Source organism: Pelobates fuscus, chromosome 12 (assembly GCF_036172605.1).
Source record: "Pelobates fuscus isolate aPelFus1 chromosome 12, aPelFus1.pri, whole genome shotgun sequence".
NCBI lineage: Eukaryota > Metazoa > Chordata > Amphibia > Anura > Pelobatidae > Pelobates > Pelobates fuscus.
The window spans coordinates 23,077,886-23,100,191 of record NC_086328.1 but is presented as its reverse complement, the minus strand read 5'-3'; the positions used below and the strand labels follow the sequence as shown (position 1 = coordinate 23,100,191).

At 40.3% G+C, this 22,306-nt stretch overlaps 1 protein-coding gene across 5 annotated transcripts in view; it reads right to left on the bottom strand.

Moving 5' to 3' along the window:
- Window positions 1-5,915: 5,915 nt before the first annotated feature.
- The window catches only part of CBFA2T3 (CBFA2/RUNX1 partner transcriptional co-repressor 3), a 34,204-nt gene continuing 17,813 nt past the window's right edge, over window positions 5,916-22,306 (bottom strand). Inside the window, exons 2-11 of one of the 5 annotated variants that reach the window (XM_063438090.1) lie at window positions 21,912-22,058; window positions 16,308-16,549; window positions 15,205-15,294; window positions 14,510-14,694; window positions 13,319-13,554; window positions 11,617-11,687; window positions 11,300-11,504; window positions 10,754-10,822; window positions 10,331-10,521; window positions 5,916-9,714 (exon numbers count right to left, since the gene is read on the bottom strand). In XM_063438090.1, coding sequence (XP_063294160.1) covers window positions 9,457-9,714; window positions 10,331-10,521; window positions 10,754-10,822; window positions 11,300-11,504; window positions 11,617-11,687; window positions 13,319-13,554; window positions 14,510-14,694; window positions 15,205-15,294; window positions 16,308-16,549; window positions 21,912-22,032 — 1,668 coding nt within the window. In that variant the 5' untranslated portion in view covers window positions 22,033-22,058 and the 3' untranslated portion in view covers window positions 5,916-9,456. The remainder of the gene's footprint in view (window positions 9,715-10,330; window positions 10,522-10,753; window positions 10,823-11,299; window positions 11,505-11,616; window positions 11,688-13,318; window positions 13,555-14,509; window positions 14,695-15,204; window positions 15,295-16,307; window positions 16,550-21,911; window positions 22,059-22,306) is intronic. The other 4 variants (XM_063438091.1, XM_063438093.1, XM_063438094.1 and 1 more) reach the window with 4 other exon arrangements.

The window sequence follows — 22,306 nt, the reverse complement described above, 5'->3', positions numbered from 1 at the left end:
TCACTAAACACAAATATTAGTGTTTTAAAACAGTAAAACATATTACAACAATAATATAGACCATAAAAGTGCCGTTCGCTTGTAAAAAATGCGAAAAACGTCACTTTTACTTAAAATATCATCGTTGTAATACAATTTACCAGTTTGAAACACTAATATTTGAGTTCAGCGAAGTCTCCCGAGTAACAGTACCCCCTATGTACAGGTTTTATGGTGTCTTGGAGAGTTACAGGGTCAAATATAGTGCTTGCGAATTAAATTCTCTGCACTTTCTCCCTGTGTTGTCAGGCATGTCAATCAAATTTTAATTAATCAAATCACATAATTACGTTAAAAGATTATTTAAATATACACGTAGAATTTTAATATATATGCATTTATAGGTATTTAAATTCTACGCGTATACTAATGTAATCTTTTATGTAATTATATGTATTTATCTATATATATATATTTGCGGTTTTTTGTATTTTATATATAGATAGATATATATAGAATGTCATTCTAAGTGTATTTTGTTACCGATATATATATATTAATAACAAAATACAGTTAGAATGAAATTACATATGCATATATAATTTATATTAAATTTTGTTTCAATATTTTATTTATTTATTTTATTATTTTATTTATTTATTTTAATTATACGTATTTATATATAATATATATATATGTACATCTATTATATATATAATATATATACATATATAATATATATATATATATGTAACATCATTCTAAGTGTATTTTAATATTAATATATGTACTTATATTAATATTAAAATACACTTTGTATGACGTTACATATATATAATATGTATATATATTATATATATATTATATATATATATAAATATATTTATTTTATTTTTACACATGTCTAATTTATTTTTTTTACACCTCCTACCAGCAGGGGGACTGTCTGATATTTCAGACAGTCCCCCTGCTGGCAGATACACAGCCAGCTATAGGAGGCCATGTGATCGCTCTTTGAGAGCGATCACATGGCCCCCGGGGGCCTCATTTGCCGGAAGGGGACTGCCTGGGCTCTCAGGCAGCCCCCCAGAAGAGGATCGCGGCGGAGGTAAGTACACCTCTCTTCTTGGGGGCTTAAGCCGTTACGGCGTACCATGCCGTCGCAACGGCTTTAAAGCCCATTTAATGCGTGACGGCATGGTACGCCATAACGGCGTTAAGGGGTTAAATGCAGGAGGTGTGACAAGCGCTCCGTAAACAAAGTGATTTAACTCCTAAATGGCAGATAATTGAGCAGTAAGACTGCAGAGCATTATTTATACTCCAAAACTGCTTCATTAAGCTAAAGTTGTTCTGGTGACAATAGTGTCCCTTTAAAGGAACACTATAGTCAGTCACCTAAATTACTTTAGCTAAATAAAGCAGTTTTAGTGTATAGATCATTCCCCTGCAATTTCACTGCTCAATTCACTGTCATTTAGGAGTTAAATCACTTTGTTTCTGTTTATGCAGCCCTAGCCACACCTCCCCTGGCTATGATTGACAGAGCCTGCATGAAAAAAACAAAAAACTGGTTTCACTTTCAAACAGATGTAATTTACCTTAAATAATTGTATCTCAATCTCTAAATTGAACTTTAATCACATACAGGAGGTGCTTGCAGGGTCTAGCAAGCTATTAACATATCAGGGGATAAGACAATCTTCATTAAACAGAACTTGCAATAAAGAAAGCCTACATAGGGCTCTCTTTACAGGAAGTGTTTATGGAAGGCTGTGCAAGTCACATGCAAGGAGGTGTGACTAGGGTTCATAAACAAAGGGATTTAACTCCTAAATGGCAGAGGATTGAGCAGTGAGGCTGCAGGGGCATGTTCTATACACCAAAACTGCTTCATTAAGCTAAAGTTGTTCAGGTGACTATAGTGTCCCTTTAAGTTTGCTATAAATTGGAGTTTAGTGAGCTAACAAAGTCAGACGGTGTGATCATTCTCTAAACAGTGAAATGTGTTCCTCCGAAAGTCCAAATATTGCAAAATTTAGCAAAAATAGCTGATTCAGAAAAATTCACCCACAGCTATAGTTGTAGATTGGCTATTTTAACTCAAACTTTGCAATTAGTTTATCAGTTTACCACCATTTGCTATTTAGTAAATAAACACTAGAGAGTATTGCTGTGCACCTCTATGGTGTTTACTAAACTGGGTATTGTGGTATGTTGCCAAGATAATTCCAAATTTATGATAAAATAGTCAAATCGGCTATTTTTAAGCTTAATAATTTTAGTCTAATATATGCCATTTATATCGTAATATACCCTAACATGCAGGGTTATCTTAAATTTAAAGAGTTGCTCTAACCCTTTTCTACAGTTGGCCTATTTATGCTAACACTGCCCTCTTCTACATTACTATTAGGTCCCCCAACACGAAAATGTAAAAATATGAAAGTTTTTACTTACCGTACCTTGAATCCAGGTAAAAACTCCTTGCGCAGATCTCCCTTCTCAATTTGACATCACAGGGGATTTCACGTGGAGAAGCCTGTGATTGGACCGTTTCGCTTGCTCAGAGTGCATGTGCGCAATCTGAGCCGTGGAGGGGTATTTTTTTATATATATGTATATACATAAACAGAATAATGCAACAAAGGGAGGCGGGAGGAAGGGAGGGGAAAGCAATCTTTCCCCTGCCGGTGCCCTGCATGTAAGTGAGGAGATTATTCGTCATTACGTCCGCCAGAGTGCTGACAACAGACGTAAAATATGCACGCAGTTGACATTTGGCAGTCTGGAACAGCGCACTCAGGCTGACATTTGGCAGTCTGGAACAGCGCACTCAGGCTCCTGCCACCATGACGTCTTCAAATTATTATTATTAATATTTTATAAACAAATTCTGCAAATCTGTACAAAGGGTACAAATCACCCATTACACCAGAATAGCTGAATGGAAAGAGTGTGTATATATACACACATTCACCCGTGAACAAAGTGATCTGTGTTAGCTGGTTATTGTACATTTGATTGTTGTTTTTATTGAAAGAGGTCCCTGAGGAAGTCCTGTTATATAAGGACGAAACGCGTAGGACCGGTGGCTTTTTTTTTTTTTTTTAATATATCTGTTTTTATGTTTGTATACCTCCTGATTTTAAGAGTGAATAAATTGCTTTTGGTGTATTCATCTGGTTGGAGTTTGTTGGATCATCTCGCTGACCCTGATACCCCATCGGCTATCACTCAAGGAGAGAGGGAAAAAAAAAACATCTACATCGTGGGGAGGCACCCTTAATACTCTCTATCAACTTGGAATTTGTGAGTGCATAAGAACCATTATATCACATTATAATATCAAACAATATTTGCACTATTCTTTTTCCTCTGTTGTAGGTACATTAACAGAGTTTCCTAAAAATTTCTATCATCTACAAAAAAGCTGAATGGAAAGCATGGACTCACCCTTATTGCAAAAATTCTACTGGACTCAAATCTTCTAGCTCACAATTTAAAGAAATTTTTTTTGTGTGTATACAGATCCCTTTACCGCATTGTACCCCTCCACACCCATCTATTACCGCATCACTACTCACTACGACTTCACTGTTTCCTTACTTTCCCTGAACTTGTCATTGTACCTTCCAATGGTCCACCTACTAGTGAAAAATTCACTTTCATCAGCCACAATCGTCCACTTCCCCTGGGACATTTTACATAATCCATAAAACAAACCTATTCACTAATTATTTCATGACCCTTCTGTTTTTTTAGTCCTATCCTTATCTCCATCACTTCCTGCCTTTATTCCCGACTCCTGCACGTCAACCTGACATCTTCTTGTCTTTCCCCCAGTTGTTCACTTAATTTAGTTCCATCAGATGTTCAAAGTGCTCGTTGATGATGATGTCACTATGCATTGTAATGCTGATTGTTTCGACTCTATATGACAAAAGTAACATAAAATATTTAAATTCTTACTCCATTTCATTATTAGGCATTGGTGTTCTTGCCTTTTGAGATTTATTTCGGAAGAGAAAGTTGACCTGCTTTTAGGTTTCCAGATCTCCATATTTTTGCAGGAATCTTATGAATTCTGTATTCTGTTCGGAAGCACTGAAAGCGTAATTCACTCATCTATGAATTGTCAGGAATTTAAACTAACTTTATTTTAAATTTATGGTCCAAATAGCCAAATTGGGAAAAAAAAATCACTTATGTTTTCAGTTCAATTATTTCGATAAAACATTTGAAATTCACTTGGAATTCAAAGCAATTCACACTTTGGTGAATGACCCTGTCAATGGGGACATAATTTACCAGATATAGCTATTCCTTTGGAATCTCCATCATAAATAATTAACTGATTCCAAAACAAAAATGGTGATTATACAGTGATTGGTTCCGTTTTAGACACTGTAACGTTTACATTTTAAACTACAACACCTCATTTTTTTTATTTCACACAAATTGACACATATTTCAAAGAAGACAACACAGTTTGAAGATGCCATAATAAACTTTCCTTTATGACACAGATACAGATCACAGAACAGACATTGGATCTGAACTTAAGAATGGTTTCAGCTGCCACATGTTAGACGTACAAGAAATCGAGATACCAGCATGCAAAGATACACAGCTCTGAGTATTCCATCTGCCCCGCTTTCTCCTCCCTATGTGTGTGAACATATATTCTTCAACTCTTTGCAATGCTCACATAAGTGGAAATCCAGGCGTACAGCGGTCACTGGTCACAAGGTACAATTTACTTATTCATTTATTGTTATCGTAAGATCTGCGGCACAGCTCAATGCCAAAGATTCTGTTATGGAGTAAACACAGAAACTCCTTATACTTTCAAGGTACTGCTTGTAACACAGCACAGACTGGGAAGCCAATATAATCTGTGAGGGAGCCTTATTGGCTAATAAGTTAAAGTGTCATTACAGTGACCACAAATCTTGGTGGGAGACCTTTAGGTACCAATTTTCGACTATAGCTTTTACTATACATACAACCCTTTGAACAGAGAATGTTGTGATGCCTGAGCAATTCCTGGAAAGACCAAAACCTTATTTGACTTTACAAACTTGTCAATCATCATTCTCTCTGCTTGGGAGTATTCCAGTGTTCGACAAACCTTCCAGGTTGTGAAAGGGATAAGCACTGGGTTATATAATATTTGTACAGCTTGTACACCTTAGGTGATTGTTTGCTGGAGCCGACAAGGTTTGTTCTCCTTGTAGTGGAATTATCACTACAAGTCTTAACAGGAGAGCGCTGTTTTTTTTTTTCTTTAGTAAGGCAAATTTCTAAATAGGTGCAGTTCCCATAGAAACCTACATATAGCACTTTGCCCCCAAATTGCAAGATGCATTTACCTCTTGCGTGCATGGATAGCAGTATAAAGTCTCACATTTTTTCCAACTACTGTAATGTGTTCTGATCGGTGCATTTAAAGAAGCAATTGGAAATATTCAGCTCTGTTACATTAGTCTTCCATGGGCCTCTCCAGCAAACAAATCAGGTTTCAGGGTCAAAATACATGATCTATTTTAAGTAATTATCAATAAAAGCCAAAAGGGTTGATATTCTCCACAGTGTGCTTTTATATGGGAGGTTTATGAAATCAAAACCAGTTGTATTTAACATAGGCCTATAAGTTGTATTTTTAGAAGTGCCCCATGGCAGGACAGAGAAATTACCTATGTAGCATAATAAATGTTCTCAAGATATCTATGACCAAGGTAGGAGGTTTTTGCTACAAAAGCCATTAGGTTGTAAGTGCCGATCGCCTTTTAATCCATGGACTTTATTTTGTACCTTTTGAAGAGGAGAAAATTCTGGTTCCTGCTGGCAAAGCTTAACAATAGAAAGGGGAGAAGACATTTTGGGACCATCATGGGTTGGCAGTGTCACATGAAGGAACAGCACACAATGTTGGGAAGAAGTACTGCGGAGCCGGGTCAACAATGGGCACCGCCATCTTTAAAGCTACAACCTCTTGGGATACAAAAAAAGAGGCCCCCAAATGTGAGGTCTCTGTTCATTGACCCTTGGAAGATTATATTTAAAGCTGTTTATTTTTTTATTTTTTTTTATATCAGGGACAGAGTTTGTCCAGAAGATCCAAATCCTCTTCCATGGTCGCATTTTGGTTTGAAGGTGAAGCGCAACTTTACAAGTCTGTACTTCCACTGCGGGCGGTGAAGTTAGTTGGAGGTAGCGTGGGAGAACTTACATTGGCAGTTGCTCAGATCAGTCCAAGTTGAGGTCAATGGTCCTGGTGTCTCTAAATCCCCAAAATCCAAATTTAATATGGCGACATGTGGACAAAATGATTTATTTTACAACACAGAACAATTGTGTTTACATAGAAATATATTTATATATGTATATTTAAAAAAAAAAAAAAAAAAAAAGACTGGCTTCAATGAGAAGAGTAAACTACGTTGAAAGGAAAGGTGTGCAAACCTTTTGACTGTACCAAGAAATTAACCAGAATGTGTGCCAAGAGAAATCGGCGCATCACAAGATAGACAGCACTTTGTTACACTGTAAAACACTGGAAGTCAGATTGTGTAAAACTCTCTGAAATCACTGAAGCTGTTTGCCATATTACACACCCCAAATACTTTTATATATTAGGTCTTTGTCATAATAATACATACAAATAGAAATAAATTAAACTCCCTCCTCTGTGGATCAATGAATGACAAGCTCAGCACAAAACAATGTTTAGGTGAAATAGTAGCTAAAATAAATTTTGTAACTTACAAGAAATATCCTTGAAAATTTCCATTCCCTGACCGAATGCAAGATATGAAATTACATTCTTTTTTTGTTTGTTTGTTTGTTTGTTTTTTAAAGTTGGGGGAAACTACTTTTGTTTACACTTGCTCTTACAGGTGCTTCCTGAGCAGAGAACTGTGTTAAGATGTAACAGGATGTCAAGAGTGTGATGGAAAATTGTTTCCCCCAGTGAAAAAGTACAATGTCGTTTTGAATAAGTGAAATTGTATCAAGTTATGTAAACCTTTACTTAAATAACGTTTGGGTTAGTAAATTATTAATTGGGCTGAATTTACCTCCTGCACCCATTACAACACAGGCTCTTTGGTGTCTCACATTTCCTAGACTTTTAATACCTCTCACGGGGTGCTTAACAGTAATTGCTCAACACTTCCAAGGGATAATGCACCTGTTTTGCAAAATCCCATGATTAACTATAGTAAATGTACTGTAGGTTTAGCAGGTAAGTACCCAAGGACTTTTGATTTGAGTTTTTGGATGCAATCATTATACGTGTTTCTCACTTAAAAAAAAAAAAAATTGAAATGTGAATGTTGTGCTAGCAAATTCACTAGCAAATGTATCGTTTGAAAACCAGACTCCCCTTATCAAAGATGGATGCTGTGATAGTGTCAAGTGTGCATCCACGTGATAGGTACTGTGGGATGCTGCATATCAATGTTGTCATCAATGTAGTCAGATTTTGCTTCTATACTGCACAGCCCTACTTCTTATTGGGAGGTATTTCTCGTAAAAGACAAGCACCACCCCAAAAGGGATTGTTGTGCACCATACTCAGGGTAGCCCTTGTACAGAGTGCTGTTGCAGTGATTTTATGTGGGCTTAATACTCTAACTTCGGTCTGCACTGTTTGCCTAATTATGAGTTCACACTTCACTTATGGTGGATATTTGTACAGTGTTCCTCAAAGTTTGAGACTAGATTTCAAATCTAGGATGGTGGAACAGGAGCCTAGACTGTCCCAATGACCCTGGGACTGTTGTGATGTTTGGCTGATGGCACAGAAGTAAAATATAAAAGCTAAACGTAGGACTAAAATTATATTGGTACACTTGGTAGCAATTCACATGGCTAGCTTCTCTACTGGGTTCCCCTTGGAAGGCAACTGGACTTAGTTTGGGAATCCGGGCAAATGGTGAAGATTAAGTAAACATTTCTAAAACTTGGGATTCTGTGGGTGGTCCCCTAGATCTCTGATATTTGGGGTATTATTATACTATTGTTTTGGGGTTCCATATACATGGAAAATGCTTTATCACACCAATCTTCATAGAGAACATATTTCTTCCTAGTTCACTATATTTTTTTATGGACATCATGTGTTGTGTTTTTAATATAATTTTTTATTTTTATTTAGGGTTATCTGGAAATCATGTTGCTGAAATAAAGGCTTGATCGTGATCCAATGCTACATTTTCTTTCTGTATGGTGTTAATGCTAAGTTTGCCGTCACCTCCCCCAAACTGTCAGTAGCTTTGCACTTTTCATATTGCACGCATGTCCCCTACATGGGTACTCTTTTATATGTATTTATAAATAGAAAAAAAAAATCTGTACAATCTTCCACAAAGATAGGCTAAAGTCTGCATGAACGTAGGGGGTTCTGATATCATTTCCCACCATTGCCCAAAGTGATAAGATGGTTGTGGCTGCCCATTTAAACCTCCCAGAAGTATTTGCCCTCCACCCTAAATCCATATCAGAGCTTCACCATTTTCAGAGGAGCAGTAAAGCTGGGGTTCGGAATATTGACCCATTCGCAAGTTTTCTCATTGTTTGCCTATCTGCATAGGACAGATTATATACCTCCAGTTGCCATTTGTTGTTCCCTCCAGGACAATTCATTAGAAGAAAAGAGTTGTGTGTTGCGAGATCCCAGCAGAATAGAGGAGTGAGGCTCATTCACAATGGCATGTCACTAGATATCTGCGGTAGGAGAGGTAGAGGAGGAAGATACAAATGGTGCTGTAAGTGAAGTAATCTCTCTGGAGGAGGCTTCTGAGGAAAGATTTCAGCAGCCCCTTTTCCTTCATTTTACTGGGCCCGTGTAGCTACAAGACCCCAGAATGCGGAGTGCCCGCAATCCCCACAGAGTCTCCTCTACTTTTATTCAACAGGTCAGGGCTTTGGCAGGGCTCGCATTGTTTGGATTTGGATTTATTTTTCCTTCATTTGTTTTTTTGGGATTCATTTTAGAGGTGTTCTTGGTATCAGACATTTCTTGGCTGACTAGCAAGGTAGTTTCATTTGTATATTTCTGTTTTTTTTTTTTTTTTCTTCATACTTTTATTTTTGGATTCTATTTTTGTTTTAAAGCCAAAAAAGTTCAGAGCCGTTGTAAATTAAATACTTCCCCTACTCGGTTTTCTTTCGGGTCAGGTGTCCTTCACAAGGACTCTGACTACTGCTAGAGGTTCTTTGTAAGACCATTTCCCACAGCTGCTAAAAGTCATTTTTAGGAATTCCTGGATTAAATCCAAACAGCCATTGGCACACCCACCCAACTGCAGACACAACAGGGGGCAGGGGAAGTCTTGACGGGCATTGTCTTTGACTCCAAGTCCCCTCCACCCGCCCACCCCCCAAACTGTGTGAACCAGGCAGATCTGGATGAGAGTAGTCGTGGCTGTTTATTGTCCTTCTTAGGATTCTGTGGTTCCTACAGCTTGATTAGCGGGAGGCAGTATCCAGGAGAAGTGGGGTGGCAGGAGTTCCAGAGCGGGATGCAGAGCTACTCGCGGTGGGGCTGGCTAAAGGGGTTGTTGGGGTTGTAGGAGCTGGAGGTGCATTGGGCGTGTTGTGCAAGGACTGCCCACATACGTGGTGATGTTTCTCCCAGTCTTTGTGCTGACAAAAGGAGCCACAGTACCGTGCGGTGTTACAGCCACTACATGTTTCACTTGCTTTCCGCCCGCAGTTCCAGCAACTCTACAGGGATAAAACGGGACATAGAAGAGTGTTAAAAATACAAGACTTTCTCAGAAGGACATTGAACGTTGATCGTAATATAAAGACTACAAAAACATAAAACACCCAAGCTTCTAAAGTCAACACAGTCACATCGTATTTTACTTGGCCGATACAGGAACCAAACACACCGTAGGAGATACAGAGTGCCTGCTCCATGCCTGTAAAAACGCAGGGAAGACCTGACTTCTCCACCCAATCACTCCAATTTAAATGGGCAGCAAATTATTTTGTTTACTGCTCAGGACGTTGACTACAGATCACGGTCTACTAACTAACAATGCTTGTTGCCCACCTACACACATTCCTATGATGTCACCAATTCATTTCATGAATACGTTGTCATAGAAAAACCCTGTGATGGCACACACTTATCCATGCTTCACGATCCTCAGTTAGTGATGCTTTGGCTATAAAGATTCATAATTCTCACCACCACTGCAGCTTATTCTTTTTTAAAGTGGCTTTTATTCTGCATTACACAAAATGGTAGACCTAGATCTTATATAGCTGACTGCTTTTTTTGGACTCATTGACAGTTGCGGCTGCTATCTGCTCTAAGCCGCGTGGCCGTTACCTCACTTGAGTCCTCCTGCTGGTTGATGACAGACACTGCGTCCTCTGATGCCTGGCGCTTTGCTTCTGCCAGTGCTCTCTCCATTTTGGCACGCTCCAGCGTAATGAGTTCGTGAGCCTTCCGCTCTGCTTCCGACACCGCTTTCTGCAGTTCTGACATAGCCTGCCGCTTCACTTCGTTCACCGCCTCCTCTGTGCGGGGAGAGAGACAGCTCAGAGGGGTGGCTTGGTGCTAGCGCTGTACACATATTCAGTTGAAATATATGCCTTTTATTAACAGTAATAATGAAAATCCAGCATATACACAAAAAACAAAAACAGTATTTTTGATACAGCATTATATGCCAATTATAGTAAGCCCCAACCCATTTTACTTTTTACACACTAATCTCAAGTTAGGTTTGGGTGTTCTTTTCACACTCACCTGCTTTCCTCCAGATCTCTTCCGGCATGTACCCAGCCTGTGGTCTGTGCAAGAAGTCCCGAGAGCTTTCTGAAATAACATGAAACAGATGATGATAAATACAGGAAAGCGATAACTAACAAACTATTCGCCGAGTGCTTAATTCTGAACATCTTTGCCTGTCCAGCCATTTATGCTGAAACAGTTGTGTTGTTTTCAAGCTTAGAAATGATCCACAACTGCTCTATAATTATTTAGAACCTGGTCATATGAGGATCCTTTAAGAACACAACCAACTACCATATTTACTGTACTTATCTTTTGATAAATATTAAGTATAAGGTGAGTTTTTCTTTTTTTTTAATGATTTTTATTATATTGGTGCCCACCCATCTTTTATGTAACCCTCTCTCCATCCTGGATTAAAATCTATGCATAACAAAATATCTGTAGTTGAACTACAACTCACGGGTCTCAGCCAGCATTAAGCTATACATTCCCCATGGTTCACAGTCCCAAGGGCCTGGATTTCGCCTCTTTTTTTGGTTTCAGACAACACGGTCTTACCTGCCGGCGAGGACTCTGTGCTAGAAGAGCTGCTTTGATGTCGAGATGGCTGTGCTGTGGAGCTGACTGTTTTTTTCATGTCTTCAGCATCACTGTAACGTCGTATCCAGTGATTGAGCTCTTCGCGGTCAGCTTCCTGGCAGCGTCGTAGGACGGTCAGCGAACGCCGTGTCTTCTCGACCATGTCCATTATACAATTCAAGAGCTGTACAGAGCAAGATACATCAACAGGTTGCAACACTTGGCCTTGTGCAATGCATGCCTGTCATTGGTTGGCCAGGCACAAACCTCCCACCTCTCACCTGCAGCCTACTCACATTGTTTAGATGTTTCCACTCCTCTGCCCACTCGCGCTCTGTCAGCCTGTGATCGATTACCTCATGTACAGCTGGGAATTAAGAAATAATGAGATAAATTGCAAGGAGTGCCCAGTATATGGAGCGAGTTTTATTGGGCTGTAGCTGTAGGTAACAGATTACTGTTTTGTATGATACATGGAACAGTGGGTTGGCGTGCAGGGAACAGATGGCATACTGTGGGCAGCTGGCATGCAAACCTTATGGGGTACAGACATGCAGCCACAGGTTTTTGACTGGGAGTGTCAATTACAGTGCCCCAGACCTCATATTTGATCTTGTGAGAACGGGTCAAGCAACATAAGCAAACTATCTTCTAGAATATGATATCTGTACAGGAGGAACTATAGATATCTCTGCATCTATACTGTATAATGCATATGTGCGATATTGCATAGTGCAGTTGTGGTTAACCCTGGCATTCTTTACAGCCCGTTGTAGTGGTTATGGTGACAGGAGTTATCTTGGGCCCTCCCAGAGGAAGTAGTCAAATCTTATGCAAAAGATTCGCCGAGCTACAGTGGGCTGTTGTGGTCTTGGTGCTATGGAGTGTCCCTTTAAGACTGGCTGGCATCATGGGAAATTCTCAGTAGTGCTGCAGACTTCTCTTGCACCTCCATTAAATAGTCTAATGTGTTATGGCAGTGCCCATTCCAGGACTCTATGTCCCTAGAAGCTTGCCTGAATATTCCAGGTGCTGAACTCCAGTTTACTTAAATTGAATTAACTTAATATGATAAGTGCCACTTAGTGGTTCCTTTTAGACCAATAGTGCTTTCTTTCTAGTAATTGTTTTCTGATTTCCTGGATTTGGCATGGGTTGCCTTCCTCTGGTATCTTTGATCCTGGCTAGCTGTCCTTTTGCCAATTTATCAAGCTCTGGCTTGCCTTGCCCTATAATGGGAACACTGTATTTTTACCCCTTAGGATGTAAAATGAATGTCTTGCTTTCTGGTTTTTGCTTTTCCTCTCTGTTAAAGTTTGTCGTACACTTGGAAGGAGGGTCGTAATAAATATAACATCCAGAAATCTCTGAGATGCCAAGGCTTGTCATCACTAAACTAACTTAACTTGGGCTTCTCTAAACCAGGGATAGACCGCCTTTGGCACTCCACATGTTGTGGACTACATCTCCCTTTGTTCTTTGCCAGCATTATGGAGTTCTGAAAGTTGCCTACTGCTGCTCTAAACTGTGAACTATTGGAACGTCAATTAATTCACAGGGGAATTCAAATTTAGGCCAAAATAGAAGATTGCTGACCCTTTTGCCATAAAATGTGAAATTTACTTTGGACTCCTGACAGTTCGCATTTCAGTGACTAATCCAGTCTGTAATCTACAGGTGTTTGTGTAGCCCTGTTGCGTGTATGTAAATAAATTGCACTACGTACAACTAAAGATGATACTTTGCATTTGTTTGCAACAGATTCATTATGGCCACACAGTCATATGATTCTGATGTCCTATTTTCTCTGAAATGTTCCTAATGACCAAAAAAATGTTGCGTTCAGATCTGTAATGAAGCTCTAAAAGCATTGGTCTTGACTGTCTATATCACATGTGCTTGGCATCTGCCTTGCACGAAGTTAATCAACAGATTGGCACACTGCCTAATTGGCACCTGCTTGGCAGATGCATTCTTGTAACGCAAGGGCTCTCATACCTGCCTGCCGGTGTCGCTCTCGTAATTCCCGGGGGTCTGTGTGTCGGTAGTGATGAGCCAGCACCATATCCTCGAGGCGGTAATGCTGAGTGGGGGGTGGAGTGGGGTGGGGGACTCCATTAGTGGAAGGGTGAGGCAGTCCATTGCTAGGGCTGTATCTCTGTGCTGGGCTTGTGGTGCACGGCCTCTTGGTGAGATGCTCTGGGTGCAGGCCATCCTGCGTGCTGTCTTTTGTCCTGGTGAAAAATAAAGACAACACAAGCTATTGATATTGACAAGACAAACACACATTGCACAAGTGTCCAAAATTTCCCTCATTCTTGGCAGAAGTGGAGACGTACTGGGTTATTCACTTATGTGAGAATTTTCAGGAATTCTAAATGAATTTCAAATTTAAGGCCGTAGCTGATGTAGCTGATGTAGCTGATCTGAAAGCACAGCTAAAGTAGAGAATTTTTTCATTTCGGTTATTTTGACCTTAAATTAGAAATTAACTTTGAATTCCAAACAGTTCTTGTTTTATTTATTAACCCTGACAATCTTTTATAATGTGGAGACATATTTTGATTTATGACTGTTTAAATACAATGAAATAATAAAAAAAAATTAACAGCAACTGAACTTTCCACTTTGCTGTAACTCGTCGCCCATGTTAGGTAAAAATTAGGCCATGCTTACTACTAGAATTGCATTACTTTGAGAGGAAAACGTTTGTGCATAATAGCAAAAATCTTAACCCAGTAGTTGGCAATAAAGCAAAACATTTTGCCACAAGCATAGAACTACAAAATATTCCCAACATGGACTGGACGAGGGTTTACATTTCAGCAAAAAGATCAGAGGTGGTAAAAAGGTAGATCTCTTGTTGTTGCAGAACTAACGTAAGGCTAGCAAAGCATCATGGTGTTTGTAGTTGTACGATAGCTGGAGAGTTAGAGGTTAGTCACCTTGTACAAAATGTCTCTGGAGAGAAGAGAAGGAGCACCATTTGTGCCCAGTCTTGTTCTTCTGTTTTTGTTTATTACCTTGTACCAGATGGTCTCCGAATATGGAATCATTGATGTATGTACTATGAGTCATGCAGTTTGTTTAATCTCTTTTTGCTACACTTACTGAGGTACTGATAATGCTCAACGCTTCGGCCAGTAGAGATTGGCCATTCCTGTAACAATGATGTGAGAGCTGTTTTACCTGTCAGGAGTCCGTCGTTTGCCATTTTCATTCACCTCCATGAGGAGGTCAGAAGAGTCACTGGGAGAGCTTGAGGAGCTGGCATCGAGGAGAAGCTTTTCATGTTGTGCCAGATACTGTGCTGGACTCTGCTTTGCTAAGCGGGCACAGTGCAGGAGCTCTCGCTGAAGCAGTGGGAGGTTAGCCTGGAAAACAGGGAAATGTTAAGTCACGCTACAATGATTGACTGCAAACTTAGAATTCGGCAGGAGGCAAGTATGACGCTGGAGAAACCAAACTAAAATCTTGAGTGTAGCATGCCAGTAAAAAGCATGTGCCAGGAATTCTATATGAAGATGTCACTAATGGTTATCAAGATTGGGGGGGGGGGAGGAGGGAAACATCACTTATTTTTTTTATTTTTTTTTATCTTTGACCTCCATTTGGATGGCACAAAAAGTATTCCACAATGGTCACATGGTGAAACAAAACAGGAAGTTATACAAAATACTTCAAGGTTGGCTTGAGATTTAGGAAAGCGTGCCAAAGCATCATTATGGGTATGAGTGATTCTGTAAATGTCAATGTGGGCAGTGTTTGAAAATCTGATTAATGTGGGCTGTGTCTTGCACAACGTTTGGCAATTTTCTAATATAGAGGTAAATGCCTTGGTGCGCCAAAACTAATACTAACTGACAGTTAGAGGAAGTTCATACCTTTAAAAATGGGATGACAAAGGGTCGGAGAGGGAAGTTTGTGGCTTCCTGTAACTTTGAATGGAACTCTTCAATGGTCAGTGTGGAATTCTGAAAAAGCAACAAAAGAGGATATAGTTATTTCATTGTCCATGTCCCATACACAGGTCTCCTTAAAGGATCTGCATTAAATAGACTACATTTAAAGGTTTCTTAAAGGAACAATCAGCTGCCTAAATACAAATATAAAAATCACTATTAAGGAGATATATCCCAATTAAAACATATAGTATGCATTTAATTATGTTTTTGTTTCATTAGGGTTTGATCTAAAAATAGCTTGCAAAATCTACAGATCTTTTGTCTGCTGCCTTTGCAAGCCCTCCCCTTCTAACCCCGCCCAGACGTTCCGTGGCTGTCCAATCACAGACTTCGCAATGCAGCTCAATGAAAAGTCTTTGCAAGGCATATGCTCTGGACAATCGCTACCTCTTGAGTTTCTTTTTGCTGTGCTGACCAAAATAGGACATCATAGGACCTGTTGTCTGATTGACAGCCAGGGGAGGTGTAACAAAGTTCTTTATAAAAGTGCCAATTTCTATTGAAATCTGCACTTTTTGTAAAATTAGTTTTTCAGCAAACTAAAGTGCATTAGGTGTGGAGTGTTCCTTCAAAGTTGTTTCCATTTAGTGTTATTTTTACATCTTTGGAAATATATGTACCGTATATCTATTTACAGATAAGCCAAATTTAAGATCTGTTTTCAGTTTTCATCATTTATACATCATTTGTACTTGACCAATTTGCCCATTTTGTGCTGTGCCGTCGTTTTAAAGTGTAACTCTCACGTCTCTGGAATTTATACTATTGAATAATACATCGAAATTTACCTACAGCTTGTGTTCACCTTTTTTTCCATAGCATTCTCCATTTTCTTTTAAATTTACTTTAAAGATTTAGCATGTGAAAAATGTGCAGTACAGACGAGAGCTCTAACCCTACATGGTTATCTATTTGTTGGGTGCATTAGGTGATCTTCCCTCTCTAAGTGTAAAGCGGTAACCGTGTAACATTTTTGACCCCTCTTCCGGTTGAAGTTTATGACTCCCCATCCATGTACTCACCACTAGTCCCAGCACCAGTGCTCGCACGCGCTCCCCGATCTCCGGAGAGATGTCACTGCCAAACTGTTGCAACGTAGTAAGGAAACGCTTTAGTTTGCTGAGTTGTCGTGCCCCACATGCCGGGGGAAGCTGTTGATTCGTTAGAGCAGCTGAAGAGGAGGCAGAAGGTCCGTTGCTGAAGCCATTGGGGGTAGAAGGAGCTCCATTTATTGCGGTGGGAGAATGGCTGCTTCCGTTCATCACTGGGAAAAGAGGGACATATTATTTCCGCTGCCTGACAGATAGCAATAATACTATCTCCTCTAACACACCAGTCAGCTATAATACACTATAATATATAATTCAGCACCAGTGCATGTACTTTACCCAATGCAATCCATGGGTTTGACAACTTAAGTCTATACTGTGAAAAACCCCGGCTCTAGTTTAACTCAGATTAGGACTGTCAGCATAAACAAGAAGCTTGTGGGAGCTGGGGAAACAGAAGTGGGCCTTTTCTATCTCCTCATCACCTCTACTGCTATTTTATTGGGAGAGAATGTTGAGTTGAAATAGTAGCAGCTGCAGGAGTTACATATATCGCGCTAATCTTGGCCAGGCCGGTGCATATAGGGGCATCATACAATGTCAGTTAGACTGTGCACTATGGACAAGTGCAAAATACATTTCTTAGTTAGCTTTATAAATAAAATGTACATAAACTTTATAGATACTGCACTTATTATACCGTCCCTCTAAAGTAAGTTAAACTTACAGTTGGAAGTGTATCTTTTAGCACTATGTGCATACGTTATATAAACTAAAACGTAAACTGTAAATTTGTTGACACTATAAAGTTCCTTCTACTTGCATATTTTGTGAAGCACTAAGCACACTGCCCTATATAAATAATTGAATATACATACACTAAATGACTACAGCACTACCGTTCCACACCTGTCCTGTAATGTAATCTGTAACATGCTATAAAGATTATATAGAGAGAGATTATACACACTATAACTACTGTGCTTACTGAACCCCACTAAAAATATATTGAACACCTACTCTACCTAATGCACCTTCCCTTTACTGTAATGTAGCGTAATATAAATAAAATATACTACGTACTATACCCACTATACTGTAATGTAACCTGTGCTTAGTACACCTGTTAGCAGTGTATATATTTAAATAATTAAAACATACATTATGTAACTCCTGCACCTCCCTCTACTGTAACGTAGACTGTAAAGTGCTAAGTAGCCTGTTAGCACTATACAAACAAATTACTCAAACATACTATATAACGTCTGCACTCGCAGTACCCCTCACTACTGTAATTTAACCTGTAACGTGTTAAGTCCACCTGTTAGTAGTACATAAATAAAGCATACATACTGTATAGCTATTGCACTTACATTACAGTAGATATAGTGTATGTATCCTTTATTTATATAGCCCTAACACGTGTACTTAGCACTTTACAGGTTACATTACAGTAAAAGGACGTACGTTAACCCGTAAAGTACCAATTAGTGCAACATATTCTAATTATTATTACATTGTATACAGGGTTATTGCCTTAAGTGATAATTGTCACGAAATCAAAGAGAGTTCAAAGTGAATTTTGAATATAAGGGCAAAACACCTGAAAGTGAAGCATAGTTTACTTGGATACATTCTTGGCTATTTGGCCTTAAATTTTAAATTTGTTTTCAATTCCCTACAATTATCATTTCAGGGAATAACTCTGATACTCTATACTTTTTCTGTATCTCTCTGTGTATGGCGATGTCGCCTGTAAAGTATATCGGTTAGTGCTATATAAATAATACATACATACAAGTGGTGCCAATATCACATGACATACGTGTGAGTGTGTCTATATATATTCTATCTACACCCGTCAGTGTGATAAGAGAATTATAAGCAGTAATAATTCTCAAGGAAAAGATCCAGCCAGGCCATTATTTGATTTTAGGAACAAGGTGTGTATAAACTGCACAGGAAGCACTACTGGACGGTATAAATGTCTCACACTCCTAATGGTTGTACCAGCCTTTCCTTCACACATGCCCAGATCCTATCCTCCCTTCTCACATTCCTGTCTGTTTTTCAACTGCATGCATGGACACTCTCACATAAGACATAGCATGCTGGGGGCACACAGGAGCTCTGCATAGTGCTTTGTTAACCCACCTTCTAAAGCAGCTTTTAAACGTCTCCCGGTGGTAAAATCTGCTCTGTGAACGGTAACACACAAACATACACTGGCACCAAGAGGACGCTGAGGGGCGGCCCCCCAAAGAGGAGCCCAAAATAACCACATGCCCACAACTGACAGGTGGGATCCCAAAGTGACACTGTGTGTGATTTCCATGTTTGCAGGCTGTGTGCCTATGTTTTGCCTGTTTTGCATAGAGGAAAGTTTGGCAGCCTGCAAACATGTTTTTATTTGTGTTCTGCACAAGTTGGTTATTGTGTCACAAAAATATCACGGCACACACAAACAATCATGAATGCACAATGTAATGCACGTGGATTAGAAAAAGAAAAACACACATTGTGGATGTGGATTATAGACACGCACATACACACAGGCGCATCTGTTCCTTCTTAGTTTAAAGTAAAACCCATCAGATCACCCCAACATCTAATTAGAGAACATCTGTTTTAAAGCAGCATTGCTCATACACAAACTAGAGAATGTGAGGGATACGGTGACTGGCAACATCACTCCGAGCCATCCATCTGGTTCGTCCAACAAAACAAACAGAGGCACCTTCACCCAAACTATAGTCAATCACGACATCTTAATTACTGACCAACCAAAAGAAGATGTTTATGTTGAGCCTCCAACTAAATTCTAGTCAAGTTGTAGCTCCATATAAACATTAGCCTAGCCTATACCCAAACACCTACATCCAAGCAATTTCTCCCTGCGTGGGGTAGGTTTGAAAAGATAAGGAATATTAAATATTTTACATTTTGTACAGTTAACTCATCCATACATATTCATGGTCAAAGAAAAACTACCACGACAAGAGGACAAAGTCTTAAATTAGAGGGACAAAGGTTTAAAATAATATCAGGAAGTATTACTTTACTGAGAGGGTAGTGGAGGCATGGAATAGCCTTCCAGCTGAAGTGGTAGAGGTTAACACAGTGAAGGAGTTTAAGCATGCGTGGGATAGGCATAAGGCTATCCTAACTATAAGATAAGGCCAGGGACTAATGAAAGTATTTAGAAAACTGGGCAGACTAGATGGGCCGACTGGTTCTTATCTGCCGTCACATTCTATGTTTCTATGTTTTACCAGCCATGCCCTTCAAGAAAACCTTTTACCCAACTTGTGCTCATCAAGAAACTTGCGTCCGAGACAGACGTGCCTGAGCAGAGCTCCTACACAAGCAGAGCGATTAATGGCACCACCAAGCCAAATAACCCTGAACAAAGCGACAGCACTCAACTTATATGACCCACGAAGGGGCTGGGAAGCAACACGCCGGCATATAAGGCACCCGATGCACACAGGCGACAAGCACCGCAATACAAGGCCTAGCAAGTGTCGGACGGGAGAGGCGGCCGATCTCCAGGCCCGGCACTGTGGGAAGCAGACTCCAGCCGAGTAACAACCCCGATACTCCCCCCCCCCCCGGACCGTCGGGGGTGATCGCGGTCCATCCCAAGGAGGCCATCCAAAACTGAAGGGAACGCAGGGTGCAGCATCACCACACTGCCAGCTACCGGGCGCACCAGCCGTCATGGCGGACGCCACGTGTCTCCCCGACAGCACTGACCCTGAGCCCGACATCCTGCAGAAACTAGATGCACTGTTCGCCAATTTCTGGCGTAAGCTGGAGGGCAGAGCACAATCGCTAACCACGCAGCAGACAAGCAGCCAACAAGTCAAGCAGTTGCCTCCAATCTTGAACATCACGCAAGTCAAGGCTACCAGACAGGCCTCAACATGGCGGCAGACCAAACCGCACAAGCAACCTCGGCACAAGAAAATGAAGGGCCGTGAGAGAAGGCATCGCCGACACCCGCGGCGGCAGGAGACCACACTCGGGTGCAGACGGCGGCTGACAGCCGCGCCTCAAACACGAACCCAGCGGAGAACCACACGCAACCCACACCAGCTCCAGTCCCAGTGGACCCCACAGAACCGGCCCTACGATGCTCAAGCTCGCACAGAGAGGACAACCGGCGGATGCTGGGTACCAGTCCCCACTGACGCAAGGAGCCGTGGAGGCAGGCTGGTGCAAAAATGCTACCCTGCAAATAGGTCTGGACCTTGTTTGCCCACTAAGGGCATAGGCTGAGTGGGACATGTACAAGGGGATACTGAACATGTCAGAGAAAAACCCTGCAGTTCCCTCTCACACACACAACACGGATATATAGTTACAGCATGTGATTTAATAATCTGTTTTCTGCCTATACCGCAAAGCCTCCTAAGCCACCTGACCCCACTAGTACTTGGCACCTAGCTACTAAAAGACTGGGTGGCCTCCCTACCATAAGCAATGTCTAGCGCCCGTATCCACCTAGCCTGTGTTTTCTTACAACCTGAACGTTATATATGATATGCATCACCATAGTACCTAACACGGCCCTAGACAGATCCCCTACTCCTGTTTTATAAGCTTGCTTCTCCTTAAATAAAAAAAAAAGTGCACTGTTTATCCATGCCAAACAACTGTCTGAACATGTAAACTCTGGCGGAAAGCTGTTGTGGCATTCGCTGGCGTAAATGTAATATGTTTTATCTATGCACGACAAAATAAAGAATATAAAAAAAAAAAAAAAAAAGAAAAAAAAAAGAAACTTGCGTCCGATCAGGCCTACAAATACACACGTATCTCCTATCATGGCATTCTGCCAAGGGAAAAAAAATAGCTAGAAGTCGTGAATGCCAAGAAAGAACTTGCCAGCCATGCCAACCAATCATGTTAAAAAAAAAAAAACCTTCCCACCCAAGCATGCTAAAAAATATTAATCGTGTTTCTCATACACTACACTCATACACTACATAGTACAGGCACACTGCAAACTCATCTTTTGTAGGACTGCTTGTGATTCAACTAGGACTTGAAAAGGTGCAACCATTAGTCATTTTTAGCTTTCCTAAATGTCTGTCAGATCTCGGCACAGCTTGTCTATATTTTGGATAGGCTGTTCAGAGATTTAATATTTTTGTTTACCTTTTTTTTTTTTTAATGATGTAATATTTTAATATATTGATGTGTTTTTTATAAAACAAATTTTAAATGTTTATCTAAGATATTAAATCATTAGAAAAGCTTATCCAACAATATTACATTTAATGTTAAGTTTGGGGGGCTGTTGCCCCCCCCTATGCTGAGGCCACCCGTGACAATGGCCAAAGTCGCTCTAGAATCTAGAATATTCTATGTTCCATAAATTTCTCTGTATATATGTTCACAATATATAAATGGTTTATAAGTGTAATTTTTTTTTTTTTTTTTTGAGCCAGGGATTTATACAATATAACCCAGCTAGTTATTGAGCATCAGTTCTATTTGTAGAATCCCTGGCTCCTGGGGGTTTGTCGAGCCCTGGTTGAAAGATCCCATGTCATTGTAAGCCTTTCTCACTTGTGCTTGGTGTGAAGGAAAAGCTGCGATTGGCCCCTTGGCTCAGGGCAGGTGAGGGTGGGGGCATAGTGGGTGGGGTGGTCCGAGTCTGTGTCTTCACATCAGCCGGTGAGTCTGGCATTGTATCTGCTGTATCCTAGGTGCTGCCTGCGAAGAGGAATACAGAGAAGAGAGTGAGGGACTTGTCTCAATGGCAGCGGGTTCGTTTTCATAAACTCACACACACACGCACACACAATGTGGTTAAAATAGGAAAAGAGAGAGCATTACATGAGAGCCCAGAAGGAGCGTGGCAGGGAATGATTATCATTCCCATGTACAGCGCTACGGAGTTTGCTGGTGCTATATAAATAATACAATAATAATAATAATTCAGGTGGTGCGCTATAGGAAAG